The sequence below is a fragment of the Penicillium verhagenii genome, assembly GCF_028828195.1.
Source record: "Penicillium verhagenii strain IBT 33310 chromosome Unknown utg000005l_segment0_segment0, whole genome shotgun sequence".
Classification (NCBI taxonomy): domain Eukaryota; kingdom Fungi; phylum Ascomycota; class Eurotiomycetes; order Eurotiales; family Aspergillaceae; genus Penicillium; species Penicillium verhagenii.
In genome coordinates, this window is record NW_026643169.1 from 4,013,441 (window position 1) to 4,036,234 (window position 22,794).

Below are 22,794 nucleotides of genomic sequence, written 5' to 3' on the forward strand. Positions count from 1 at the left end.
GTTGATAATTGATTTGTGTCTATCATCCAGTGGCTCAGAACAGTCACATTACAGCTTACTAGTACTTTAAGAGCATAATACAGCGCATACATTACACACGCACTTGTCACCAGGTTTAGAGACATCCCATCCATGTGACTGACATTCTGCGCAGGCGACCATATCATCCATGATCATGGATTACAGCACATTATAACTCTATACCCATCCGCCCTTGGCGCCCAGAAAGGGTCTCACTCTTCAGCCAAATGATAAGCTCCACGGACCACCATGCATGTGCGGAGAACCTCCGATTTTCGGCCCACTCCGAATCATCTTTTAATCAGATAATAATCTCTGATCTTCACCCAAGACACAATCACCTAACAACCCACCCACTATATAGCCCAGCTCCCCTTTTTGGTCCCTGTCTACTGTCGCTCTTTAATCGGCCAGATCGCGATATTCTCGCTGGCGGGGTTGTAAATATACACCAATAACGTGATCACCGCTAGGATCAGCTGGGCGCCATGACAAATAACGCCATCGCGAAGGATTCCGATGACTATGATCCCGAAACCCAACCCCTCCTACCGGGGGGCAACGACAAATTCCAACGCCTGGGATGGAAGCGCCTAACCATCATTGCGATCGTCGAGGCTATCGCGTTAGGAAGTCTTGGTCTTCCGTCCGCCTTCGCGGCGCTGGGCATGGTCCCCGGTATTATCCTGACTGTGAGCATCGGCTTGGTCGCCATGTATGCGGGCTATATTATCGGCCAAGTGAAGCTTGCGTACCCCGAGATCGCGCACTACGCAGATGTCGGCCATCTGATTATGGGGAAATGGGGATCGAAGATTTTCGTCGGTAGCTTCGTTGCTCTGCTCGTGTGCGTGGTTGGATCGCACGCTTTGACCGGTGCGATTGCGTTCCGGACGATCGCGCAGAGCGATTCGTGCTCGGTCTTTTTTAGCATTGTTTCTGCGGTAATCTTGATGCTCCTTGCTATTCCACCTTCGTTCGCGGAGATTGCCATCTTGGGGTACATTGATTTTGCTTCCATTGTTTTGGCTATTGGGGTCACTATGGTTGCTACTGGGATTCAGAGCTCGGGCTCCTCGGATTGGTCGGCGTGGCCGAAGCCGGGCATCTCTTTCACGTCCGCTATAGTGGCTACCAACAATATTGTGTTTGCGTACTCGTTTGCTGGATGTCTGCCCTCGTTTATGGAGGATATGCATACCCCCGAAGACTACACTAAGGCGATGTGGTGGCTAGGTGGAGTTCAGATCGTGATTTATACTCTCACTGGGTCGATCATCTATGCCTTTGTGGGACAGAGCGTGCAGTCGCCGGCTTTGCTGTCGGCTGGCCCTCTGCTCTCAAGAGTTGTATTTGGACTGGCCCTTCCGGTCATCTTCATCTCGGGCTCTATCAACATCACAGTGGTTTGCCGATACATCCATGGAAAGATGTATCAGAAGTCCATTGCCCGCTTTATCAATACGCCGAAAGGCTGGGTCACATGGCTCAGCCTCGTCCTCTTTATAACGGTGGTGGCATGGATTATTGCTGAGGCTATTCCCATTTTCTCGGACTTGCTGTCCATTATATCATCGCTTTTTGTTTCTGGTCTTTCCTTCTATTTCCCTCCGGTTATGTGGTACATGCTCTTGCGGGAAGGCGCATGGTACGAAAAACATAACCTGAAGACGGCCATCTGCAATGGTGTGGTATTTGTGATTGGCATGATTATTTTCTGCTGTGGTACATATGCAAGTATCGCTGATCTGGTGAGACTACTTCCTTCGGTTCCGAATGACCCTTCACTAATCACATCCCAGGTCCATGAATTTCAATCAGGATCCATTGGCAAACCTTTTACATGCTCGGCCTAGGCAAATAGATCATTACATAGAAGACTGCTCGGCATTTCACGACGATAGACGAACCCATTAGTATAGACCATATAGATGTTGTACGTGTTGAAACATGTATTTTAGGCGTTGGAGATAATCAATCATCAACATTGAAGTTGACAATTAACCGTGGAAGTTGGAGCTTCTTCCCCGTATTCTTAATAGCATTAAATTATAGATACATATAGAAATTAATATTCTCCCGAGGTTAGGCATCCTCGCATAGTGTGTCTTATTCAATTAAAGTCTAGGTGCTTTCCGGTCGGTCTTTTCCAGTCTCTTATTCCGTTGCCTTCTCGAGATCTGCAGCCCAAAGGGAAGCTCCAACAGTATTCGTGAATGAAAAGACAATGGAAGCAAAGGGTATCATCTCCAGAGCAAAGGCGGCAATGCCAAGTCTGCGCATTGGTCAGTATTAATAAAAGGCAAATATCAAAAGGCTCACATACCCAGTATATCCTCCTCGATTCTTCGCAATCCACTCTTCCTGTTGCGCCGAGTCCCAACCCTTCAGCTGGAAATAACGTGTGTGTAGTCCTGGACCAATCCTCTTGCCCTGAACAGCTATGTAAAGCACCGTTCCAACCACCGGGATCATATTCAGGGGCAAGTACAGCAAAGAACGCAAAAGAACCTGCGGCTTGAATTTCGCAAAGGGCCTCGAGAAGATCTTGCCCAGCCTTGCAACCGCACCTCTACTTCCAGATTGGGGCTTAACTTGGCGTCCCTGTGCGACAAGCGACTCCTGGTTGCGGGCAATAAGGGTACCGTCAAAGGTATCGATGAGAGCGTCCTCAACCAGGAAAGATCGAGAGAAAATGTTCGTCAGTGTGGCGCTTTCGCTGAGAACAAGCACGGCCGCAGATATAGCGGCCAAGGGACCGCTAGTAAAAGCCATAATGGCCATTTGGGGCACGTAGGTGAAAAAGAACATGAATGATGTGACGCCCAAGCCCAAGCTGATGGTTCGCCCGGCTCGGGCGGTAAATGGGCCCCAGAGATCTTTGTGGGTTGCAAAGAATATTATTCCCTGGTGGAGATTGGGTTAGTTCCCTCGAGATTAGATTGTGGGTTTTGATATGGCTTTACCTTGAATGGATACAGATATGCGCCGGATCTGAGGATGCCTTCGGAAGCTGCTTGGACGCTTTTGACCTCGGCGATGGCGGCATCTTTGATGTGGCTGGACATTTTGGAATCCGCGAGTAGGTAGTTCTCACACCTGCAGCCTTGAGAGTATTTAGGGTGGAAGGCTGAGAGGTGAAGACTTGCTCAGGTGTCAGGGAAACGAGTTCTGGAAGTTCTCGTATTTTAGCTCCACATTGAACAATGATGTCATCCGCCAACCGCCAGGAAATGACCCTTTTAACTGCAGAGATAAGCGTTCTAGACCTGTAATTGGCAACTTTTGGTAAGAACTTGAACGTTCATATCTATACTAGTAGTATAATACAGTACTAGTATACAGTTGACCAATATGTCCGCTTTGAACTTACTGAGTGCAAAATATGCTGTCTTATTTGTACAATGACACATCAAGTCTATCATTGAAAGAAGAGTCCATGCCATTAATTCGTTCTATTCATTCTATGCATTATCATCAATTATTAAATATAAAATCCCAATCCCTCCGAATCCTCCCGAGCCAGTCTTTCCAGGTGGAGTTGAAGCCAAGGAGTCGGCTTTAGGCCGAGATCGTGTGAAGTATATCGCTGATTTATAGTTCTGCCAAAGAAAAGAAAAAGTCAGAGAAACAATGATCCTTCAAACAAGCCCAGGTAATTTGTCAAGTCTCACCATCAACGGATTTTTGGCGAATGATCGGCCGGTCGTCTTGGCCAGCATACCTTCCAGGAGGGAAGTTGTATTCGTCCTCCCAGGACTCCTTGGCAGCCATCAGGGGTCCCCATTTTTGCTGGGTACGCTTGAGATGTTGCTTAATGCGCGAGATGGTATCATTTCGAGGAGTGAAAGAAGGATCGATATCCACGACACTGGTATTTGAAGATTTGGTGGAAGTTGAGGTACTCATTGTGAAACGAGGGATGGCTTATGTAGGATGATGGCAAGGCTTGGATTTGGATTTGACTGTGTGACCCTCATCTTGTACTAGGATCCAGGTCAGTATTTATATCTCATGAGTATGGGACAGGTCGGAAAAGCCGCAAAGTTTTTTTTTCTCGTTTGTAAGCTTAAGAAGTTAGAAGCGAACCTTTTTCCTGGTTGGGCTGATATGCAACTGCCGAGTAATTCCCTCACGCCGAACTTTGGCCGTCCCGAGATATTTCCGCCATATCCCTTTACCCCATAAATTTCAACAAAACTGTAAGGGATGTTTGCATGTTTCTTTGTGATTTTCCAAGAATTGGATTCTGTTATAATATTGTTCCTCATCATTCCCAAATGAATCTAGAAGCAAAAGCAAAAGGTATCAAGAACAAGCTGAACGGAGATCGGTCGGAGATCGAGGGGAGATAGATCGGAAGAGAAAATCGGAAAAGTTTGCCACATGTGCACCTCTGAGCTCGGTTCGCGTGATTTGGAAGCAAATGGTTTACCAGTTACCCAAGTGCTATTTCAGTGAACTTAAATCCCCACCTCCTTTCGATTCCCAGAAGTGGAGATGGATTATCCGGCAGTTGTCCGTGGAGCAAAACCTCGGGAGCTTAACTTTGTATTTCATTATATTTACTAATATGTGGATATTTTATAAGTTTGGGTGAACATTATCTTCAGGCATTTCCTTCCTTTCCCTCCTTTTCTTTTTTAAACCGCACTCATTCTAACCCATCAAGGAGATCCCGAATCGGCCATAGTCACAGAATAAGATTGCTTCACTGTGATGTGATAGTAATTATCCTGCGACGACTGATTGGCTAGAATGGCAGCCTTGTCACTTGCAGAATCGTGGCTTTTGATGCCGCCTTGATTGCGGGAGATGTGGCTCCTTGTCATCTCGCGACTATTCATCTCATACGAGTAATTGCGAGATTCGGTTTTCAAGATCCTCTTGTATAGGGGACGGAGGACAGGAGCGGATGCGGCGATGTTGAGGAGAATGGCTTCGGCTCTAAAAGGGGTTGTTAGTGTGTTGTTCTTAATCGAGGAAATCATCATCCTTACAAGATCCAAGTGAACAGAGCAACCGTATTATCTGTGAAGGCGTCAGTTCCTTCTCCTGGTGACGTTACTCATAACAAAAATATTGTGACTGACAGGTATAGTCGCCCCGATTTGCAAGGGCTTCGAGATTGACAATCTTCATGACAACGGCAACAACAGCACTGAATGGTCAGCTATAATCCATGGTAATCTTTGGGAAGCGATCCGAAAGACATACAGAATACTCAAGCCTAGAAGGACTCCTACTCCAAGTTTTGTCCAGCGGTCCATCTGCAAATTCCGAATCATATACGCAGGGAAGAAGGTCAAGAAAAGATCAGTGGCGCCGTTGAAGGCCGAGTGCGCGTATCCAAAGTACTGCGTTTAAAAGTCAGCAACAGTAACAGAAACAGAAACGCTCGGCCATCGACTGGATTCTCTTACCGTCTGCACATCCGCATTCCAGCATGTGCCAGAAGCACTCGAGTCCCAAAGCAAGACGACATTAGTGCACTGCGCGTATAAACACACCACAACGGCGCCATTGGTGATGATCTGTGCCGCGGAAATTGCCCAAAGTCCACGCCGCAGCTTGCGGTTTATCCCAAAGAGAGTGAACATGGTCGCAATTGTGGAGAGACGACCAAAGGTGGAACCCAAGACGCCAAAGCTCTGACCTATCGCATTATATTTGAGGGCTTCGATGCGCTGGTGGGTAGTGAGCGTGCTCTGGTGTCGACCCCACCCATAGTGGTATTGTACGGTGATGATAGATGCAAAGGTGAGAACGATGCACTGGTCGGTCAGTCAACTAAGTCCGCAAATGGGGTTGGGAACGGGCCTCCAAGCACTTACAGTGGATACTGCCAACAGGGCATCACTCAGTCCAAGCTGACGGGTGATCCGCGACTGGGTATAGAGTCTGGCGATCGTTACTGTCAAAGCGACGGTGGAGAGTCCCCAGCATACCCCAAGGGCCGGCGCCCCTTAATAAAACAAAAAAAGAGGTCAGTCTTGTGCTGCAAAAGGTTGAAATTTTGTATCTTCATCTCGCATACCGATATCCCCACTGTCGGGCATGGTCTGGGAAGGGACGCACAAAAGTCCAGATTGACTAGTGGAATGGAATGAACATGGCAATCACACACGTTTAAAGAAAGGGCTCTTGTTATTATGAGGCTGACATTCGGAATCTAATTTATCCAAGCAAGGCCTTCTCCGTGCAGTAGGCAAAAAAACAAACGCCACCTTCATACTGGCGCGGCCCCGGGGCATGCCCCTCCATGAACGAAAGACAACATCCGGGAAATGAAAAGGAAAAAAAGCCGATTGGGCTACCTTCCAGTCTAAATCCTGCGCCTATTAGTGTGATTCTTGTTTACGAAGAAAAGTGCTGAAAGGGGATTAGATATAGATGCTAATATGTCCACCAATGACTGATTGGCGCATCGGCAACTCGCTTAGACTCCACTTCGCGGGACAGAGAACAATCACGCTTCTAGATTTAGCCCCGGGGGCCTGCGGAAAGCCCGTAAAATCCTGTCAAATAACATGTGGCTGTTGTCATGGGGGTTTTTCTCTTTTTCAATGGAAAACGTTTCCTTTTTTCCCCCCATTTTTCTCTTCGCTTTTTCCAAAATTTGGACCACAAAAATCCCCTACTAGGTAGTAGGCAAATTTCGAATTGATATATCTGTCTATCAAATCAGCAGAACATCCGACATAATAATCCCCCCCCCCCCCCCACCCTTAATATGACATATGGTCAACGTGGCTATACCTTCGGGGTTAGACTCGAGTCGGTCGTATACAGATTAGGTACTTGGTACGATTGGGGAAATCCAGGCCGTGTGTGTGGGTCCCATCGTACATCGGCTACAATGCGAAGTAAACTAAAAGCTTATAGGCCCATGGCGACATGCAGGAATTCCTCATCTTGCTGCAGGGCAACTGTTAAATATAGTGGTATTTTCCCCCCAATCTTGCCCCTGAAATTATATTATTCCAATCTCACTAATAGTTTGAATCTGGAATTGCCGTGGTACACATCTGGATGTAATCAATCATTTCATTTATTTTATCTATGCAACATATGGCGTATGCGTTGTTATTCTCAATCTCCTGCGAGGAATCCGAAAGTAGCCCACTCTGAGCCCATTTGGCCAGACTAGTTTAGTTTCTCCGAAGAATGACTAGCCCACTAGCGACTTATGGCATCTCGCCCACAAAGTACGGATAATGCCGGCATATATATTGCGTCCCACTGCTTTCCCTTGGTGAAACAAGCCTTGAGAAAATCATTCCACAGACGCACGAACTGTCATCAATGGCTCCTCTTCTTTCCTTGGCCTTAACGGCCTGCTCCCTCTTGAGCACCGCCTTTGCTCTTCCAGGTCGTGGCGGTGTGCACTCTATTCCTCGCGCTGTCACCAGATCCAGCTCTGCTGTCGAGGTCAACACCCTCTACAGCTTCGGCGATGGCACTTGGGCCGAGAACCTCGCGGTTCGCGCCAATGGTCAAATCCTTCTCTCGCGTCTGGACACACCCGAGGTTCTGCAGCTCGACCCGACGGGTGTCAAGGCGCCCATCACTGTTGCTTCTTGGAATGCGTCCACTTACATGGGCTGTCTCGGTATCTCCGAGACGAACACCGACATCTTCTATGTTGTCACCTCGGGCTTTGTTGATGACGACTTTGTGCTCACTTCCGGCGTCAACAGTATCTGGGAAATTGATATGACTACTTTCGCCGTCTCTGCAAAGACCGGCCAGGTTCTTTCCAACGCCACCGTTTCCAAGCTGGTTGACGTGACCACTTCTGATTTCTTGAACGGACTTACTACCCTGTCGGACGACTTGATTCTTGTCGCCGATGCTTACAACGGCTGGGTGTACCGCGTCAACACCAACACTGGTGCTTACTCGATTGCCGTCAACGATGAGAAGATGAAGTTCGACTCCATCGCCAACCCGCCGACCAACATCGGTGTCAACGGTATCAAGCTGCACAACGGTTACCTTTACTGGTCCAACACCGCTGTCGGCACATTGAACCGTATCAGCGTTAACAGCCAGGGTGCTGCCACTGGCACATCTCAGGTCGTTACTAGCAATGTCCCCAAGGCCGACGACTTCATCTTCAAGAGTGATGGCGTTGCCTTCATCGCCCAGAACCAGATGGATGAGCTCAGCGTTCTGTACCCTAACCAGTCCGAGGCTGCTGTCATTGCCGGTAGCAATATCTCGACCATCCTGGCTGGTGTTTCTGCTGGCAAGTTCGGCCGTTTGCCTTCTGATGAGCACATTCTCTACTTGACCACTAGCGGAGGTAATTTTATTCCCCATTATATCACCTAAGGATATCCGTACTGACAATCGCATAGCTGAGGGATTGCCTATCAATGGCACAGTGACTGTTCCCGCCACTCTCTCGTGGATCGATACCTCGGCATTCTAAGTGGCCTGGGATATATGATTATACGTCACTTCTGTACTCTTGAGACTTGGTATTCTACATGACTGTCGTATCTAAGGCTCTTTCCTTACTGAGTTTCGGGTATATGTACAAAAGGGGAAAGTAGCCAAACAGAAATAATAAATGATTGGAATGATGCAAGCCCCGGTTTATGTGTGCAATATCTATATGTAGTTAAGGACCAGTCGCAGGGCCGTGCTCTGCTTACTACTAGTTAGGAATACATAAGCTCGGTTAATGGTTTATACGCTCGGTCTCTCTCCACACTCAAGTACTTTGCCCACGGCCTCATGCCCGTTTTGAGCTGCCAAGAAAAGCCGTTAAATGTCTAGCACTAAAATGTGAAAATAGGGGTTAGCGCCATTTTCTGCTTGAGAAGCAATATAAAAAAACGAGATGTCTTATCTAGAAGATAAACTGGGCAATAGTATGTACTGCAATATTTGTATTTGGCCAATGTAAAGAGGCTCTGGCTTTTGGTATATTTCTCTAATGAGTTTTAACATTCGCCATCGGGTGGTCGTTAACTTGAGTTCATTCTTAGAGAGGAGGAAATTCCATCAATTCCAAGGTTACACTGCAATTATTTTTGATTTTGCTAATTCGCACAAGCTCGTACTCTTCAGTTCCCGTGTTCAACATAAGGAACCGTCATCTGAAGACATAAAAGAAGCATGACAAGAAAAGAGTAAAGGACCTCGGGATGAACATTTGAAATAAATAGCAATCCAAAAAGTAGAATAATGCCTAGATAACTCTCCATTCATCCCTGGTTATCTGAACGCTTTGAAGTCTTGAACTTCCTCCAGTATCAGACAAGACCAGAAACGTCATCCAAGGTCACCCTTGCACGACCCTCTTAAGCCAAACACTTGATAGACAAACGGTCCACATCAACCGGGGAATCATGGTGACCTTTTTCGGATATCCAAGCAAAGGTGTGCTTAGTATCCAAAACAGCAAGTTCGATTCCATTATCCGTGATCACACAGGCCGTGTCCGGTGTCAGTGTACCAATCAGTTGAGCTGAGGTAGCCATTGTTGAACTACCCACGGGGAAACCGTGGAAGAGGCTATGAATATGGTGCTCTCGATGATCGGCAGGAGTGTTTACCAAAAAATTGTAACCGGTTTTTTCATTGGCGAATGCGATGGTGACCACGTACTCCCGGTCAGCATCTTCGACATCACGGACATATACAGCGGCCGAGGCTGCAAGAGTGCAAAGTGGAAGTAGTAGGAACTTCATCTTTTTTTTGTTGAAGCGGTTCTGATAGAGCTTTCAAGGTCGAAGGAGGTATGTTTTTATAAGCTCTTTGCCCCGGATTTGATCTCCAATGGGGAGCTTTAGGTAAAATGGAGCCACTCTTATATCCTCTCACTTGACATGGGCTTGGTTCAACAGTGAGCAAGTACCGATGTATAAGTCAAGCCTGGGCCGTCTGAAACCTTTCCCTTCTTGGGATAATGTCGACCGTAAATAGATATCCATGCCATTGTCGAAGCCCAACCAGAGTCCGCCGTGTAAGACAAAAACTTATCATTGACTCTGTGAGTGACTTTTAGAGAGTCCAACAACAAGTGAATCAGCTTGGGAGAGTCAGCCCCTCTCTTCCACGATAGAACAAAGGGTTGAGATATTCATCTCCAAGTTTCTAAGTAGTCGACAAGTATATCATTCGATCGGAGCCTGTGGGAACTATTTTCAAGTAAACCTTGAAGATTCAACAAGTTGGTCACCAGTCGCTCTTGAGAGTTGAAGGGATTCCCCTGCTTATTTGACCCCTCCCAGTTTATCTGCTGATCAGCCCGGATCTGCTATCTAGTTGATATTGAAATAACAACCGGCTTTTATCTACTCATGATGTAATTGATGAATATTCAGATCTTTGATTCCAACCAAGCAGTGATCCTACATAAATTACTTTTCGGTTTTGCCATAACTTGCCATTTTCCAACTCACGTAATATGTATCCACGTATTTGATGTTTAATTATATTTACATCTGAGTTCTTACTATCAACTACACATGCGTGGCCTTTTTTACATATAAGCTTTATGTATCTAAGACAATGTGGCTCTTCTACTTTATTTCGACTTTCTTTGTGAAACAAGTCAACGAACTCGTGCCGCCAACTATTCCGGCTCTTACGAGCTATCCTTCATGCAGAACTTTGGGAAATGCGTCTCCAGAATTCCGGTCGAGCATGCACACTCTGGCTGTCATCGATATCACCTGGGCAATTTTGACACCATTACCTTAGCGATACCAAGGTATATAGTTGGTCGGTGCTACAGCTCCCGAAGTCAGTCATGTGGCACTAACGCCTCCACTTTCTAACCTGGTGTCACGTACATAAATATGGAGTAAACAACCGCACTCGAGCGCTTGCATATAACCAAATCCCATTGAGCGCATACGTAGGTATCAAAACCATGGAAATTGGACCCAATTCTTCTGTACGATATTATTGTGTAGCGAAGGCTCCTAACCTCGAAATGTTTCTCTGGGACTTGGCACCACAATGTATGGCTTGGGCGCGCAGGGTAGTCCAGGTTTTGTGATACAAGGATGCAGTGTCGTGGAATCTATATCCTGGTTTCTATGTGGCAGTGTATAAGGCAGCCTTCAGAGTCTGCAGAACCAAAATTCTTGTCGCACGAGCGAAAAGAATGACTTGAACTACATGTATCAGTCAATTTGAGCTCATCGTCGCTCACATCAACAAACCGACCATGCATGACCTACATACTGCAAGAGGACTGGAGACTGCCAGGTTATTTATTGGCTCGGCTATTGTAGAGCGAATATGATTTAATTACTAGGGAGCAAAGATAAAATTGCAAAAAGATCAAAAAGATAACAGGCCCGAGCCGTGGATCGAACACGGGACCTCGCGCAGGAGTGCTTAGGAGTTGCTGCCCTAAGCGCGAATCATACCACTAGACCACCCGGGCTGTTCTTGATGTAAGCAGTTTAGTTTATGGATCTATGAACCATTGGCATCATCTGTGTGCGACTTTTCACTATGTGGGGCTGATTTAGCGGACCGTATGGTCTTCCGAGGGTCAACTTTTCCAACCATTTGGCGAATGAGGTATAAGGTCGACTGGTCTAAGTCAATTATTTGGAGGAAGAATAACCTGTGTCATTATTTGGTTTTTATAACCTCGGCCAGGCGGTAGCTCATTGGAACTCCGACCCATTCCACTTACACATAGTAGGTACTGATCTATCAGTCTTCCACTTCTCTGTATGTAAAGTAGCAGTGCGAGAAATACGAAAACATTATCGTTTTTTTCTTTTGGTTCGAATTGATTGATCTTGATTTTTCGCTTGAGAAAGGGAGCCCTGGAGGTTGGCGCATGTCCAAACACACATGCATATTGACTTGTCCAGAACACAGTGTTTAAATCTTAGGTGTTGACATATATTGAACACATCCGTCGGGACATCCTTGGGTGTCATCTCAACATCTAAACATTTGAATGAACCTCGGAACAGTGAAAAAAAGCCGCAATCAACAAATGACCGTAGATTCGTATTTCAAACATTCAAATTTTTGTATATTGTCTCAATCTATGAATCGACACCGTGCGAGTATACTCATGTATCCAGAATGTGCAAGTGTTCTTCCATTGAAGGTTACTACCTAAGTACAACCATGAATATACCAGGTACTAAGTAGGGTTACTGACTACGCAAGCGTCCGAGAATGGATTTGAAACTGACCACCCGTACATGTATGGACAGGAGCTTGAGATTCCATTATGTTATATGATTGGCTATGTATGGTAGAGGACCAACCTGGGAGCCTCGCTACGAGTTAAGTGTGATCTAAGCAAGCCCACGGGCATGACCCCGGGACCAAGGAACTGTGCATTATTCACCGAGGACCTGCGCATCAAACCGGCAATCGAGGACAAAAAGACGCATAATATCTCTATCGACATATATACGTACCAAACATTGACGGGACGTGGCTCAAAACTGGAAAGATCAATGATCACAAAACATCATCTCTCAACAAAGCAGCATCAACCTCTAATAGGCTGGACAGACAAGCTGCTTACCAGAAGTAGTATACCGGACCAGATAGCCATGCAGGTCCCCGTGGAATGGATACCCTGCCGATCCTATCAGAAAATGCGTTCCGGGAAGGGCGCCTGGTCCCTGGATCGACAAGCTTCCGCGATGGATCTGGCCATTCTCTTGCCATGCATCCACGCAGATCAGCCTCCCTTACATTCTGGGTCTCATTGTCAAAGGCTGGGCGGGAAAAGCTCATCGGCATACATGCTGTATACGACGCACGATACAGGATAAGATGCAGGGATTGATTCATGTGTAAATTATGTATAATAGAATTTTCTCATCGGTGGTTGGCTTCCAAGGCTGCTGTGTGATGAACAAAGCTAGAATATGGAAGAGATTCATACGGTGCGATGGCTGGGTGCCCAGGTGGTGTATCATGAGAATGGGCGTTGACGGAATATGAAATCCGAACACCGCATACTGTAATCATGTACTCCATCCAGATGAGCTGTGATTACTGGTTGACTGGGGCCAACATTGAAGAAATGTGAGCTGAGGCGGCCTGATACGTCAGTTCTCACGACATCTGATTCGTGATGTGGTTTAAGCGCGATTATGTATGTACATAGGCCCATGCACTTCGAACTCCGCACAACGGAGGAAGTATCTATACATGTAAGTAATTGTCAACTGGTACGGAGTACAATGTGCACAGCTCGAGTGCTGGGAAGAGTCCCCAGCCCTGGAGGTGGAGAGTCCGGCTTATGGGGCACACAGCCCCCCCTGATTGGATTACCCAATCAAATACAGAGTAAAATACGGGATATATGTACAAGTACGGCGCACAAAAGTTGGAAAAAATCGTCAGCTCGAGTTTTTGATCAGATGTCAGTGGCGAATTCGAGTCAGGATGGCAGGGAAAATCCATATATTCTAAATTCAGATTCAGGGGCTCGGATGCATGTACAGAGTTCGCCGTGGAAAAACCTGACGAACGACTAACAACGCCCCCCGTGGGAAATAAAACAATGACACAATAGCGTCTTCGACGGCAGTGGCATTTGACAGCCGGACAAGCCACCCGGAGCGGATGAATCATTAGAAAAGGGTTGAGCAGGTTCGAGAAATGGGAAATCAGCCACAGTTGGACCAAAAGGGGTCAAGGGGGATCGGAAGTGGCCAGATATTGGAAAAGGAGGCGGGTCATTACAATAAACTTGCAACGCTAGGCTAGTCCACTGATGAGCGATCGCTGACTAGACCCTTTGATTATTTTCTGGACAGGTTATTTTTGGCTCTGTGAACCCCCGATGCCCACCAGGCTCCCCCAAAAAATTAAATAGTCATGTAGAATGGGGAAGATGCCCGGGGAACGGAGGACTCCATAAATACTAAGGTGATTTTTATCCATTTTAGAGGAATCCCCAGAAGTACGAAGCTACAGTAATTCAGGGGGCGACAGAAGTTGGTAATAATCAGGCTGGAGATGAAAGTGGATGATGGGCTCCATCTTCTTGCAGTGGATGTATCGTTCCTGCACACCAGCCTTGGACCTCGGGAAGTGCGCGCGAGTCTGCTCCGAGTAGGCGTTGTGTCTGCCGGTCGCAACATTGAAAATCGAATCTGTATTCCAAGGTTTCAGTAAGACATGTGCGCACATGTGCATGTACACTGCACATGACGGGAGATTGATCTGAGAGGCAACTCAGTGTTTGGAAGAGACATCTAGATGATCGGGATGATCGCAGATAGTACATGTCCAAAATGCAGTGAATTCGCCAGAGAGTTGCGTATGCAGACCGTCCGGCTAGACCGGAGGACCACCCCGAGGCTCCAAATCCGAGAATAAAAGCATTGCACGACCCACTTGAAACAGCCCTGAAGTGGAACAGGATGCAGAGGGCTGGAACCAACGGTGGAGATCGCCTGCGACGCTTGAATACGGGCGTTACCAGTAGCGTGTACAGTGTTTCATACAATCAAAGTCAACATCAAATTACAGGTATCGAATTTTATGTGAAATCAGATGGAATGGGAAGCGAAGAGTAGACGAACCAAGATTTTGATTGAAGCAATCCATGGATGATTGCAAGAAGTTTCAAGCATCACGGTCGGTGATTGGTTTGAATGTTGAGTGGTGGGATGCTTTTAGTCAAATGTTTACAGATGATATATATATAACTACCCAGATTTGGTTATCGGTACCTGTAGTATCCTGCCGCTAAAGTTCTAACCGACATGGACAACACACACCACTTACGACTACTCGCAGCTGAATTATATATATCATTATCAGCTGCCTTGATAGAAGCAAAAAGGTCTGATAGCTCGAAAAAGCATTGATACGGGTGAAACAGGTTTTTTAGTTAACCACTACCGGCATAGTGGGGTTATTTATGTGCACGTATCAGGGATTATAATAGGACCAGATTGTGCTGTGTATGGGATAGCGCCAACGGTGGAAAAGTCAAACCATGCAATTCTTACAATCTCAGACGCGTGTGTGCACCGGAGTGGCGAATGGAAGCAAATTGAGTTTCTAGCGTGTAAAAGAGGAAAAGCCAATCAGTGGAAGAGCGATCATTTCAAGGAAAACGATTACGACGATCAATGGAGTTTTTCTTTTCAAAAAAAAAGAGGAACCGAGTTTACTCTAAACATAAGCAAAAAAGAGGGGAATAAGGGTAAATAATTTACTACGGATAAGAATATTTGTGTGGAAGTGGGTTCTATCGCTTGGTCAGCCATGGAACTGCCTCAGTGGACGCGCTCCGAGTCTTTGTTACTGATTTTCTTTTTCCTCCCCTTTTCTTTTCTTTTCCTTTTTTTTTCTTTTTTTTTTGCTGTCTACAAGATGATGAAGTTTAGAGTGATACCAGTGGGACATGGAAACGGCAGGAATGAAAAACAAAAACCCTCGTGCAACGCTATCCCTGCATGCCGGGTGGTAACAATAAACAAGGCACAGGCAAATCAGAGCCTCTTATGGACGTGTTGGCGCAGTTATTAATGGTATTCTCGACAAAAATACCCACCGCGACCACATTATTTGTTACCACAATACATACTGTGAAGGTACGAGTGGAGACACAGTCTCAGGGGCCGTCGTAATTCCCTTGGAATCCGCTGCTTTCAAGACAGTGTGATTGGATAGAGGGTGAGAGGTTGGGATACTCTCATTGGAGAAAGCTGATGGGGTTTTCGAGATTACTGGGTTTCTGTACCTTTCAATGGTATGATGTGTATAAATTGTATACACGACTTGATGGGTACTGTAACGACGTTGGACAACAACGGTATCGTGAACCAGACCAGCCTCTCTGTAAAAAAAAAAAAAAAAAAGAAAAGAAGCAAAACCCCTGAGATGAACAATGATAGGGTGGAGTGGTAGTGGGTACAACCGGGTTTAGCGGACACACCATAGTGAACGCAGGTACCGGGTACTTGCTGGATAAGCATACGTGTACCTGTGCTGTACGTGACGGTAAATTAGCCTTCCAACTCATTCCCTCTTTGCCCAGATCCCAAAAATAACAGCACCGGATATTTTCCTTTCCTTCCCTAACCCCCCTTCCTTTCGTTCTCATCAACCTACACCTTCCCTTGTGACACTCGTTCAGAAGGAAGGATTGGAGCTTAGTTTTTTTTTTTTGTGGAATTCTTTTGTTGGAGGTCTTGCTCCTTCCCCATTGTTTCCTTTTTTGTTATTCTATTTTGCCTTTCTCACAGTCCATTCGTTATCATCAACCCCGAATTTGACATTCGGTTCACCTCGAACCCGTTCGGCATTCCTTTCACTCAACGCCTTTTACGTTTGCGCCATTCGTTCCGTGTCGATGCCGCAATAAAATCGAAGTACCGTTTATCAATAAAAGCAATACTGTGCATGGGTCATCGTTGAGGTAAGATGGCGTCGAGACAATTGGCTTTGTTGCCCATTGCCACGAAGGACCCTGGGCTGATTTGAGTCTTGTATAGAGCTATACAAAAAAAAGCGATCGATTACGACCCCTTCCGTCATGTCTGGCTACGAAGCGGGCGGCCATTATGATGATGGCTACGCCCAGGCAGGTCATGGCGACGCCTATTATCAGGACGAGCATGGACATGAACAAGAGCATGCCCAGGGCTACTACGACAACCAAACATATGGTGATGGATACTACGATAGAGGAGGGTATGCATCCCCGTTCCAGAGGGAAATCCGTTTCCCTCTTTCATTTCAAAAAGGAACGAGAATGACTGACCGTGATTACAGGGAATACTACGAGGGCGAGCACCCGCAGGGATATGCCGATGGCGGCCACGCTGCTTCGCCAGCTGCCCAGGGCGGATATTACGAAGGTCAACAGGAGGAATATTACGGAGATCAACAATATTATGATCAGGGTCAAGAGCAGGGTCAGGCCCGCGGCCGTCGTGGCGATTCCGAGGAAGATTCCGAGACCTTCAGCGACTTCACCATGAGATCGGAAACTGCCCGTGCAGCGGATATGGATTACTATGGTCGTGGTGACGAGCGTTACAACAGTTACGCGGACAGTCAATACGGTCGTGGTGGATATGGTGGCTACCGACCTCCTTCATCGCAGGTTTCCTACGGTGGAAACCGATCGTCCGGTGCGTCTACACCCGTCTATGGCATGGAATACGGAAACGCGTTGCCGGCTGGCCAGCGTTCGCGGGAGCCATATCCGGCCTGGACTTCCGATGCTCAGATTCCTCTTTCCAAGGAGGAGTTGGAAGACATTTTCCTTGATTTGGTCAACAAGTTTGGTTTCCAAAGAGACAGCATGCGTAACATGTACGACCATATGATGACCCTCCTCGATTCGCGTGCTTCTCGTATGACCCCGAATCAGGCCTTGTTGTCCTTGCACGCCGACTACATCGGTGGACACAACGCCAATTACCGCCGTTGGTACTTTGCCGCTCACCTGGATCTCGATGATTCTGTTGGTTTTGCCAACATGAAGCTCGGAAAGGCCGACCGCAAAACCCGCAAGGCTCGCAAGGCCGCCCAAAAGGCCGCCAAAGAAAACCCAGAGAATGAAGAGGAGACCCTCGAGGCTCTGGAAGGCGACAACAGCTTGGAAGCGGCCGAATACCGCTGGAAGTCTCGCATGAACCGCATGTCTCAGCATGATCGTGCCCGTCAAGTGGCTTTGTATCTGCTCGTGTGGGGTGAAGCTAACCAGGTTCGATTTTTGCCTGAGTGCATTTGCTTCATTTTCAAGTGTGCCGACGACTACTTCTCTTCCCCAGAGTGCCAGGCTCGTGTGGAACCCGTTGAGGAGTTCACTTACCTCAACGAAATCATCACGCCCCTTTACCAGTACTGCCGTGACCAGGGATACGAAATCCTGGACGGCAAGTATGTGCGTCGGGAGCGTGACCACAACGAGATCATTGGTTACGATGACATGAACCAGCTTTTCTGGTACCCCGAGGGCATTGAGCGTATTGGATTTGAGGACAAGACCCGTTTGGTCGATTGCCCCCCCGGCGAGCGCTGGCCCAAGTTGAAGGACGTTGTATGGAATAAGGCGTTCTTCAAGACCTACAAGGAAACTCGTTCCTGGTTCCACATGGTGACCAACTTCAACCGCATTTGGGTGATTCACTTGTGTGCCTTCTGGTTTTTCACTGCATACAACGCCCCTACTCTCTACACCGACCACTATACCCAACAAGCGAACAACAAACCCAGCACCGCCAAGTACCTAGGCGCGGTCGGCTTTGGTGGAGCACTCGCGGCCTTCATTCAGATCTTTGCTACCATTTGCGAGTGGATTTACGTCCCCCGTCAATGGGCCGGAGCCCAGCATCTGAACAAGCGTTTCTGGTTGCTGATTATCGTGTTTATTGTGAACCTCGTTTTCCCTGTCATCATTTTCTGGTTCCTCAGTTATTTCCCGGAGAGCTCCCGGAGCACTATCGGTACGATTCTTGGAATTGTCTCCTTCGTCTTGGCTGTTATAACCGCCGCCTTCTTCGCCATTCAGCCCTTGGGCGGTCTGTTCGGAAGTTACATGAAGAAGACAGGTCGCAAGTACGTGGCCAGTCAGACATTCACGGCTAGTTTCCCCCGTCTCTACGGCAATGACATGTGGATGTCCTATGGCCTGTGGGTTTGCGTTTTTGGTGCTAAGCTGGCCGAGTCTTACTTCTTCTTGACTCTTTCGCTCAAGGACCCTATTCGTATTCTCTCCCCTATGACCATCTGGGAGTGCACTGGTGTCTACTGGGTTGGCAACGTTCTGTGTCACAAGCAACCCCAGATCCTGCTGGGTCTCATGTTCTTCATGGACTTGACCCTTTTCTTCCTGGATAGTTACCTGTGGTACATTATTTGTAACACCATCTTCTCCGTGGCCCGGTCATTCTACCTTGGTGTCTCCATCTGGTCGCCTTGGCGAAACATCTTCTCCCGTCTGCCTAAGCGTATCTATTCCAAGGTCCTCGCAACCACAGACATGGAGATCAAGTACAAGCCCAAGGTCCTGATTTCGCAAGTGTGGAATGCTATTATCATTTCCATGTACCGGGAACATCTCTTGGCCATCGACCACGTCCAGAAGCTCCTCTACCACCAGGTCCCATCCGAGCAAGAAGGCAAGCGCACCCTCCGTGCCCCCACCTTCTTCGTCTCCCAAGAGGATCAGTCCTTCAAGACCGAATTCTTCCCGGCTGGTAGTGAGGCTGAGCGCCGTATCTCCTTCTTTGCCCAGTCTTTGTCGACACCCATGCCCGAGCCTTTGCCCGTTGATAACATGCCCACTTTCAGTGTTCTTATCCCTCACTACAGTGAAAAGATTCTGCTCTCTCTGCGTGAAATTATTCGTGAGGACGAGCCTTACTCACGTGTGACCCTCCTGGAATATCTCAAGCAACTGCACCCGCACGAGTGGGACTGCTTCGTCAAGGACACTAAGATTTTGGCTGACGAGACCTCGCAATTCAACGGTGATGTTAACGAGAAGGGCGAGAAGGATGCTCAGAAGAGCAAGATTGATGATCTGCCCTTCTACTGCATTGGTTTCAAATCTGCTGCTCCCGAGTACACCCTCCGAACCCGTATCTGGGCTTCCCTGCGTTCCCAGACCCTCTACAGAACTGTCTCTGGTTTCATGAACTACAGCCGTGCCATCAAGCTGCTTTACCGCGTTGAGAACCCTGAAGTTGTTCAGATGTTCGGTGGTAACTCGGAGAAGCTGGAACGTGAGCTGGAGCGCATGGCTCGTCGCAAGTTCCGTATCTGTGTTTCCATGCAGCGTTACGCCAAGATGACCAAGGACGAGCGCGAAAACACCGAGTTCCTTCTGCGTGCCTACCCCGATCTCCAGATTGCCTACCTTGATGAGGAGCCCCCAGCCACCGAGGAAGAGGAGCCTCGTCTGTACTCTGCCTTGATTGATGGTCACTGTGAAATCCTTGAGAACGGAATGCGCAAGCCCAAGTTCAGAATTCAACTCTCCGGTAACCCGATTCTTGGTGACGGAAAGTCCGACAATCAGAACCACGCCATCATCTTCTACCGTGGTGAATACATCCAGTTGATTGACGCCAACCAGGACAACTACCTGGAAGAATGTCTAAAGATTCGCAGTGTTTTGGCCGAGTTTGAGGAGTTGACCACTGACAACGTTTCCCCTTACACACCTGGTATTGCCTCCCCGGAGACCACCCCTGTTGCCATTCTTGGAGCCCGTGAATACATTTTCTCCGAGAATATTGGTGTACTTGGTGATATTGCTGCTTCCAAGGAACAGACATTCGGTACTCTGTTCGCACGAACATTGGCCCAGATCGGTGGTAAGCTCCACTATGGTCATCCTGATTTCCTCAATGCTACTTTCATGACAACTCGTGGTGGTGTGTCCAAGGCTCAGAAGGGTCTTCACTTGAACGAGGATATTTATGCTGGTATGACCGCTCTCCTGCGTGGTGGACGTATCAAGCATTGCGAGTACTACCAGTGTGGTAAGGGTCGTGATTTGGGTTTCGGTTCCGTTCTGAACTTCACTACAAAGATTGGAACAGGTATGGGTGAACAGATGTTGTCTCGAGAGTACTACTACCTCGGAACCCAGCTTCCTTTGGATCGCTTCCTTTCGTTCTACTACGCTCACCCTGGTTTCCATATCAACAACATGTTCATCATGTTGTCTGTCCAGATGTTCATGATTGTGTTGATCAACTTGGGTGCTCTCAAGCACGAAACCATCATCTGCCGTTACAACTCCAACCTCCCTGTCACCGACCCTCTCTTGCCTACCTACTGTGCTGATCTCCACCCCATTGTCAACTGGGTTAACCGTTGTGTTATCTCCATTTTCATCGTGTTCTTCATCTCCTTGGTTCCGCTTGCTGTCCAAGAATTGACTGAACGTGGTGTCTGGCGCATGGCTACTCGTCTGGCCAAGCACTTCGGATCCATGTCATTCATGTTCGAAGTCTTCGTTTGTCAGATCTATGCTCAGGCCGTTCACCAGAATTTGTCGTTCGGTGGTGCCCGTTACATCGGTACTGGTCGTGGTTTCGCTACAGCCCGTATTCCTTTCGGTGTTCTGTACTCGCGATTCGCTGGTCCGTCAATCTATGCCGGTGCTCGCCTGTTGATGATGTTGCTCTTCTCTACTTCGTCTGTCTGGACCCCAGCCCTGCTTTGGTTCTGGGTATCACTGCTGGCGTTGATCATCTCGCCCTTCATCTTCAACCCTCACCAATTTGCGTGGAACGATTTCTTCATCGACTACCGCGATTATCTCCGCTGGCTCTCGCGTGGTAACTCCAGATCGCACGCTTCTTCCTGGATTGGTTTCTGTCGTCTTTCGCGTACCCGTCTCACTGGTTACAAGCGCAAGGTGCTTGGTGTTCCATCCGAGAAGAACTCTGGCGACATCCCCCGAGCCCGCTTTACCAACATTTTCTTCAGCGAGATCATTGCTCCGCTTGTCGTTGTCGCTGTGACTTTGATCCCTTACTTGTTCATCAACTCGCGAACCATGTACAGCAACAGCACCGCCTATGCGCCCAACGCCATTCTGCGCATCGTTCTCTGTGCTCTGGCCCCTGTCGCTATCAACGCCGGTGTCGCTGGTATGTTCTTCGGCATGGCTTGCTGTATGGGCCCCCTCTTCAGCATGTGCTGCAAGAAGTTCGGTTCTGTTCTCGCTGGTATTGCCCACGCAATCGCTGTCATTATCCTCATTGTCTTCTTTGAGGTCTTGTTCGTCTTGGAATCTTTCAACTGGGCCAGAACCATGTCTGGCCTTGTCGCCATGATGGCCATCCAGCGCTTCATCTACAAGTTGATCATTTCACTCTGCCTGACTCGTGAGTTCAAGCACGATCAATCCAACATCGCCTGGTGGACTGGTAAATGGTACAACATGGGTTGGCACTCTATGTCTCAACCCGGACGTGAGTTCTTGTGTAAGATCACCGAGCTGGGTTACTTCGCCGCGGACTTTGTTCTCGGTCACATCATCCTGTTCTTCATGCTACCGGTTCTTGCCATTCCATACGCGGACAAGTTCCACTCCGTCACTCTCTTCTGGCTGCGCCCCAGGTATGTCGATTTCTCTCATTCTAATAAAAACAAAGCATTTACTAACCTTCACAGCCGTCAAATCCGTCCTCCTATTTACTCCCTGAAGCAGTCTAAGCTCCGCAAGAGACGCGTGGTTCGTTTCGCAATTCTCTACTTCGCCATGCTTATTCTCTTTATTGTCCTCCTTGTGGCCCCGATTCTTCTCCACAACATGGAGCATATCTCCAAGAGCTTCCTCGACACTCTCTGGGGACAAATCGGTGTCAACGGTAAAAACAGCCCGATGATGTATCTTCTGCAGCCCATGGACAAGGGACTTAACGACACCGTTTCCTACTATACTGGCAGTAATTTGCCAGAAGGCTACACTGCCTCTACTGGTGTTACACCCGCTACCACTGGTACCGATGCTACCTACTTGCGGAAGTTGATTTGAGGGGTGTTGGCCCCATCTTGTATGAAAATGGCCTGTACAAAGTTTTGTCTTCTTTCCCATTTTTCTCCTTTTTTTGCGATGCGCTGCATTCTTTCTAAACCACTGGCGTACTTGTTGATCTTAATGGCTCCTGTAGAATGACTCTTGTATCTTGAGTGGTTCTCTCATTGTCCTGGGGGGTTTACCTTTCATTCTTTTCCGCTTTCATTGCTTTCATTTTCTCCTTTTCTTTCTCCATAAACATAACGGAATACAATCTGCATTGCTTCATTTAATCAAAAATTCATTCA

At 47.7% G+C, this 22,794-nt stretch overlaps 7 protein-coding genes across 7 annotated transcripts; 3 read left to right on the plus strand and 4 right to left on the minus strand.

The window, feature by feature from the left end:
• Nucleotides 1–509: 509 nt before the first annotated feature.
• Nucleotides 510–1,877, plus strand: N7466_005003 (uncharacterized protein; the record flags this gene model as incomplete). Its single annotated transcript, XM_057164400.1, has 1 exon — nt 510–1,877. One exon carries the CDS (start codon nt 510–512, stop codon nt 1,875–1,877), a length of 1,368 nt encoding a protein of 455 aa, XP_057023081.1.
• Nucleotides 1,878–2,178: 301 nt separating this feature from the next.
• N7466_005004 (uncharacterized protein) lies at nt 2,179–3,089 on the minus strand (the record flags this gene model as incomplete). The annotated part of the gene is made up of 3 exons (XM_057164401.1): nt 2,179–2,296; nt 2,348–2,928; nt 2,988–3,089. The coding sequence occupies 3 exons, from the start codon at nt 3,087–3,089 to the stop codon at nt 2,179–2,181; spliced, it is 801 nt and encodes a 266-aa protein (XP_057023082.1).
• Nucleotides 3,090–3,684: 595 nt separating this feature from the next.
• Nucleotides 3,685–3,930, minus strand: N7466_005005 (uncharacterized protein; the record flags this gene model as incomplete). Its single annotated transcript, XM_057164402.1, has 1 exon — nt 3,685–3,930. The coding sequence occupies one exon, from the start codon at nt 3,928–3,930 to the stop codon at nt 3,685–3,687; it is 246 nt and encodes an 81-aa protein (XP_057023083.1).
• Nucleotides 3,931–4,688: 758 nt separating this feature from the next.
• N7466_005006 (uncharacterized protein) lies at nt 4,689–6,080 on the minus strand (the record flags this gene model as incomplete). Its single annotated transcript, XM_057164403.1, has 7 exons — nt 4,689–4,968; nt 5,022–5,052; nt 5,115–5,182; nt 5,239–5,378; nt 5,445–5,795; nt 5,856–5,986; nt 6,059–6,080. The coding sequence occupies 7 exons, from the start codon at nt 6,078–6,080 to the stop codon at nt 4,689–4,691; spliced, it is 1,023 nt and encodes a 340-aa protein (XP_057023084.1).
• A 1,246-nt stretch (nt 6,081–7,326) lies between these two features.
• Nucleotides 7,327–8,458, plus strand: N7466_005007 (uncharacterized protein; the record flags this gene model as incomplete). Its single annotated transcript, XM_057164404.1, has 2 exons — nt 7,327–8,329; nt 8,385–8,458. 2 exons carry the CDS (start codon nt 7,327–7,329, stop codon nt 8,456–8,458), a joined length of 1,077 nt encoding a protein of 358 aa, XP_057023085.1.
• An 877-nt stretch (nt 8,459–9,335) lies between these two features.
• N7466_005008 (uncharacterized protein) lies at nt 9,336–9,725 on the minus strand (the record flags this gene model as incomplete). The annotated part of the gene is made up of 1 exon (XM_057164405.1): nt 9,336–9,725. The coding sequence occupies one exon, from the start codon at nt 9,723–9,725 to the stop codon at nt 9,336–9,338; it is 390 nt and encodes a 129-aa protein (XP_057023086.1).
• Nucleotides 9,726–16,531: 6,806 nt separating this feature from the next.
• N7466_005009 (1,3-beta-glucan synthase) lies at nt 16,532–22,504 on the plus strand (the record flags this gene model as incomplete). The annotated part of the gene is made up of 3 exons (XM_057164406.1): nt 16,532–16,689; nt 16,771–22,086; nt 22,141–22,504. 3 exons carry the CDS (start codon nt 16,532–16,534, stop codon nt 22,502–22,504), a joined length of 5,838 nt encoding a protein of 1,945 aa, XP_057023087.1.
• Between the last annotated feature and the right edge of the window lie 290 nt (nt 22,505–22,794).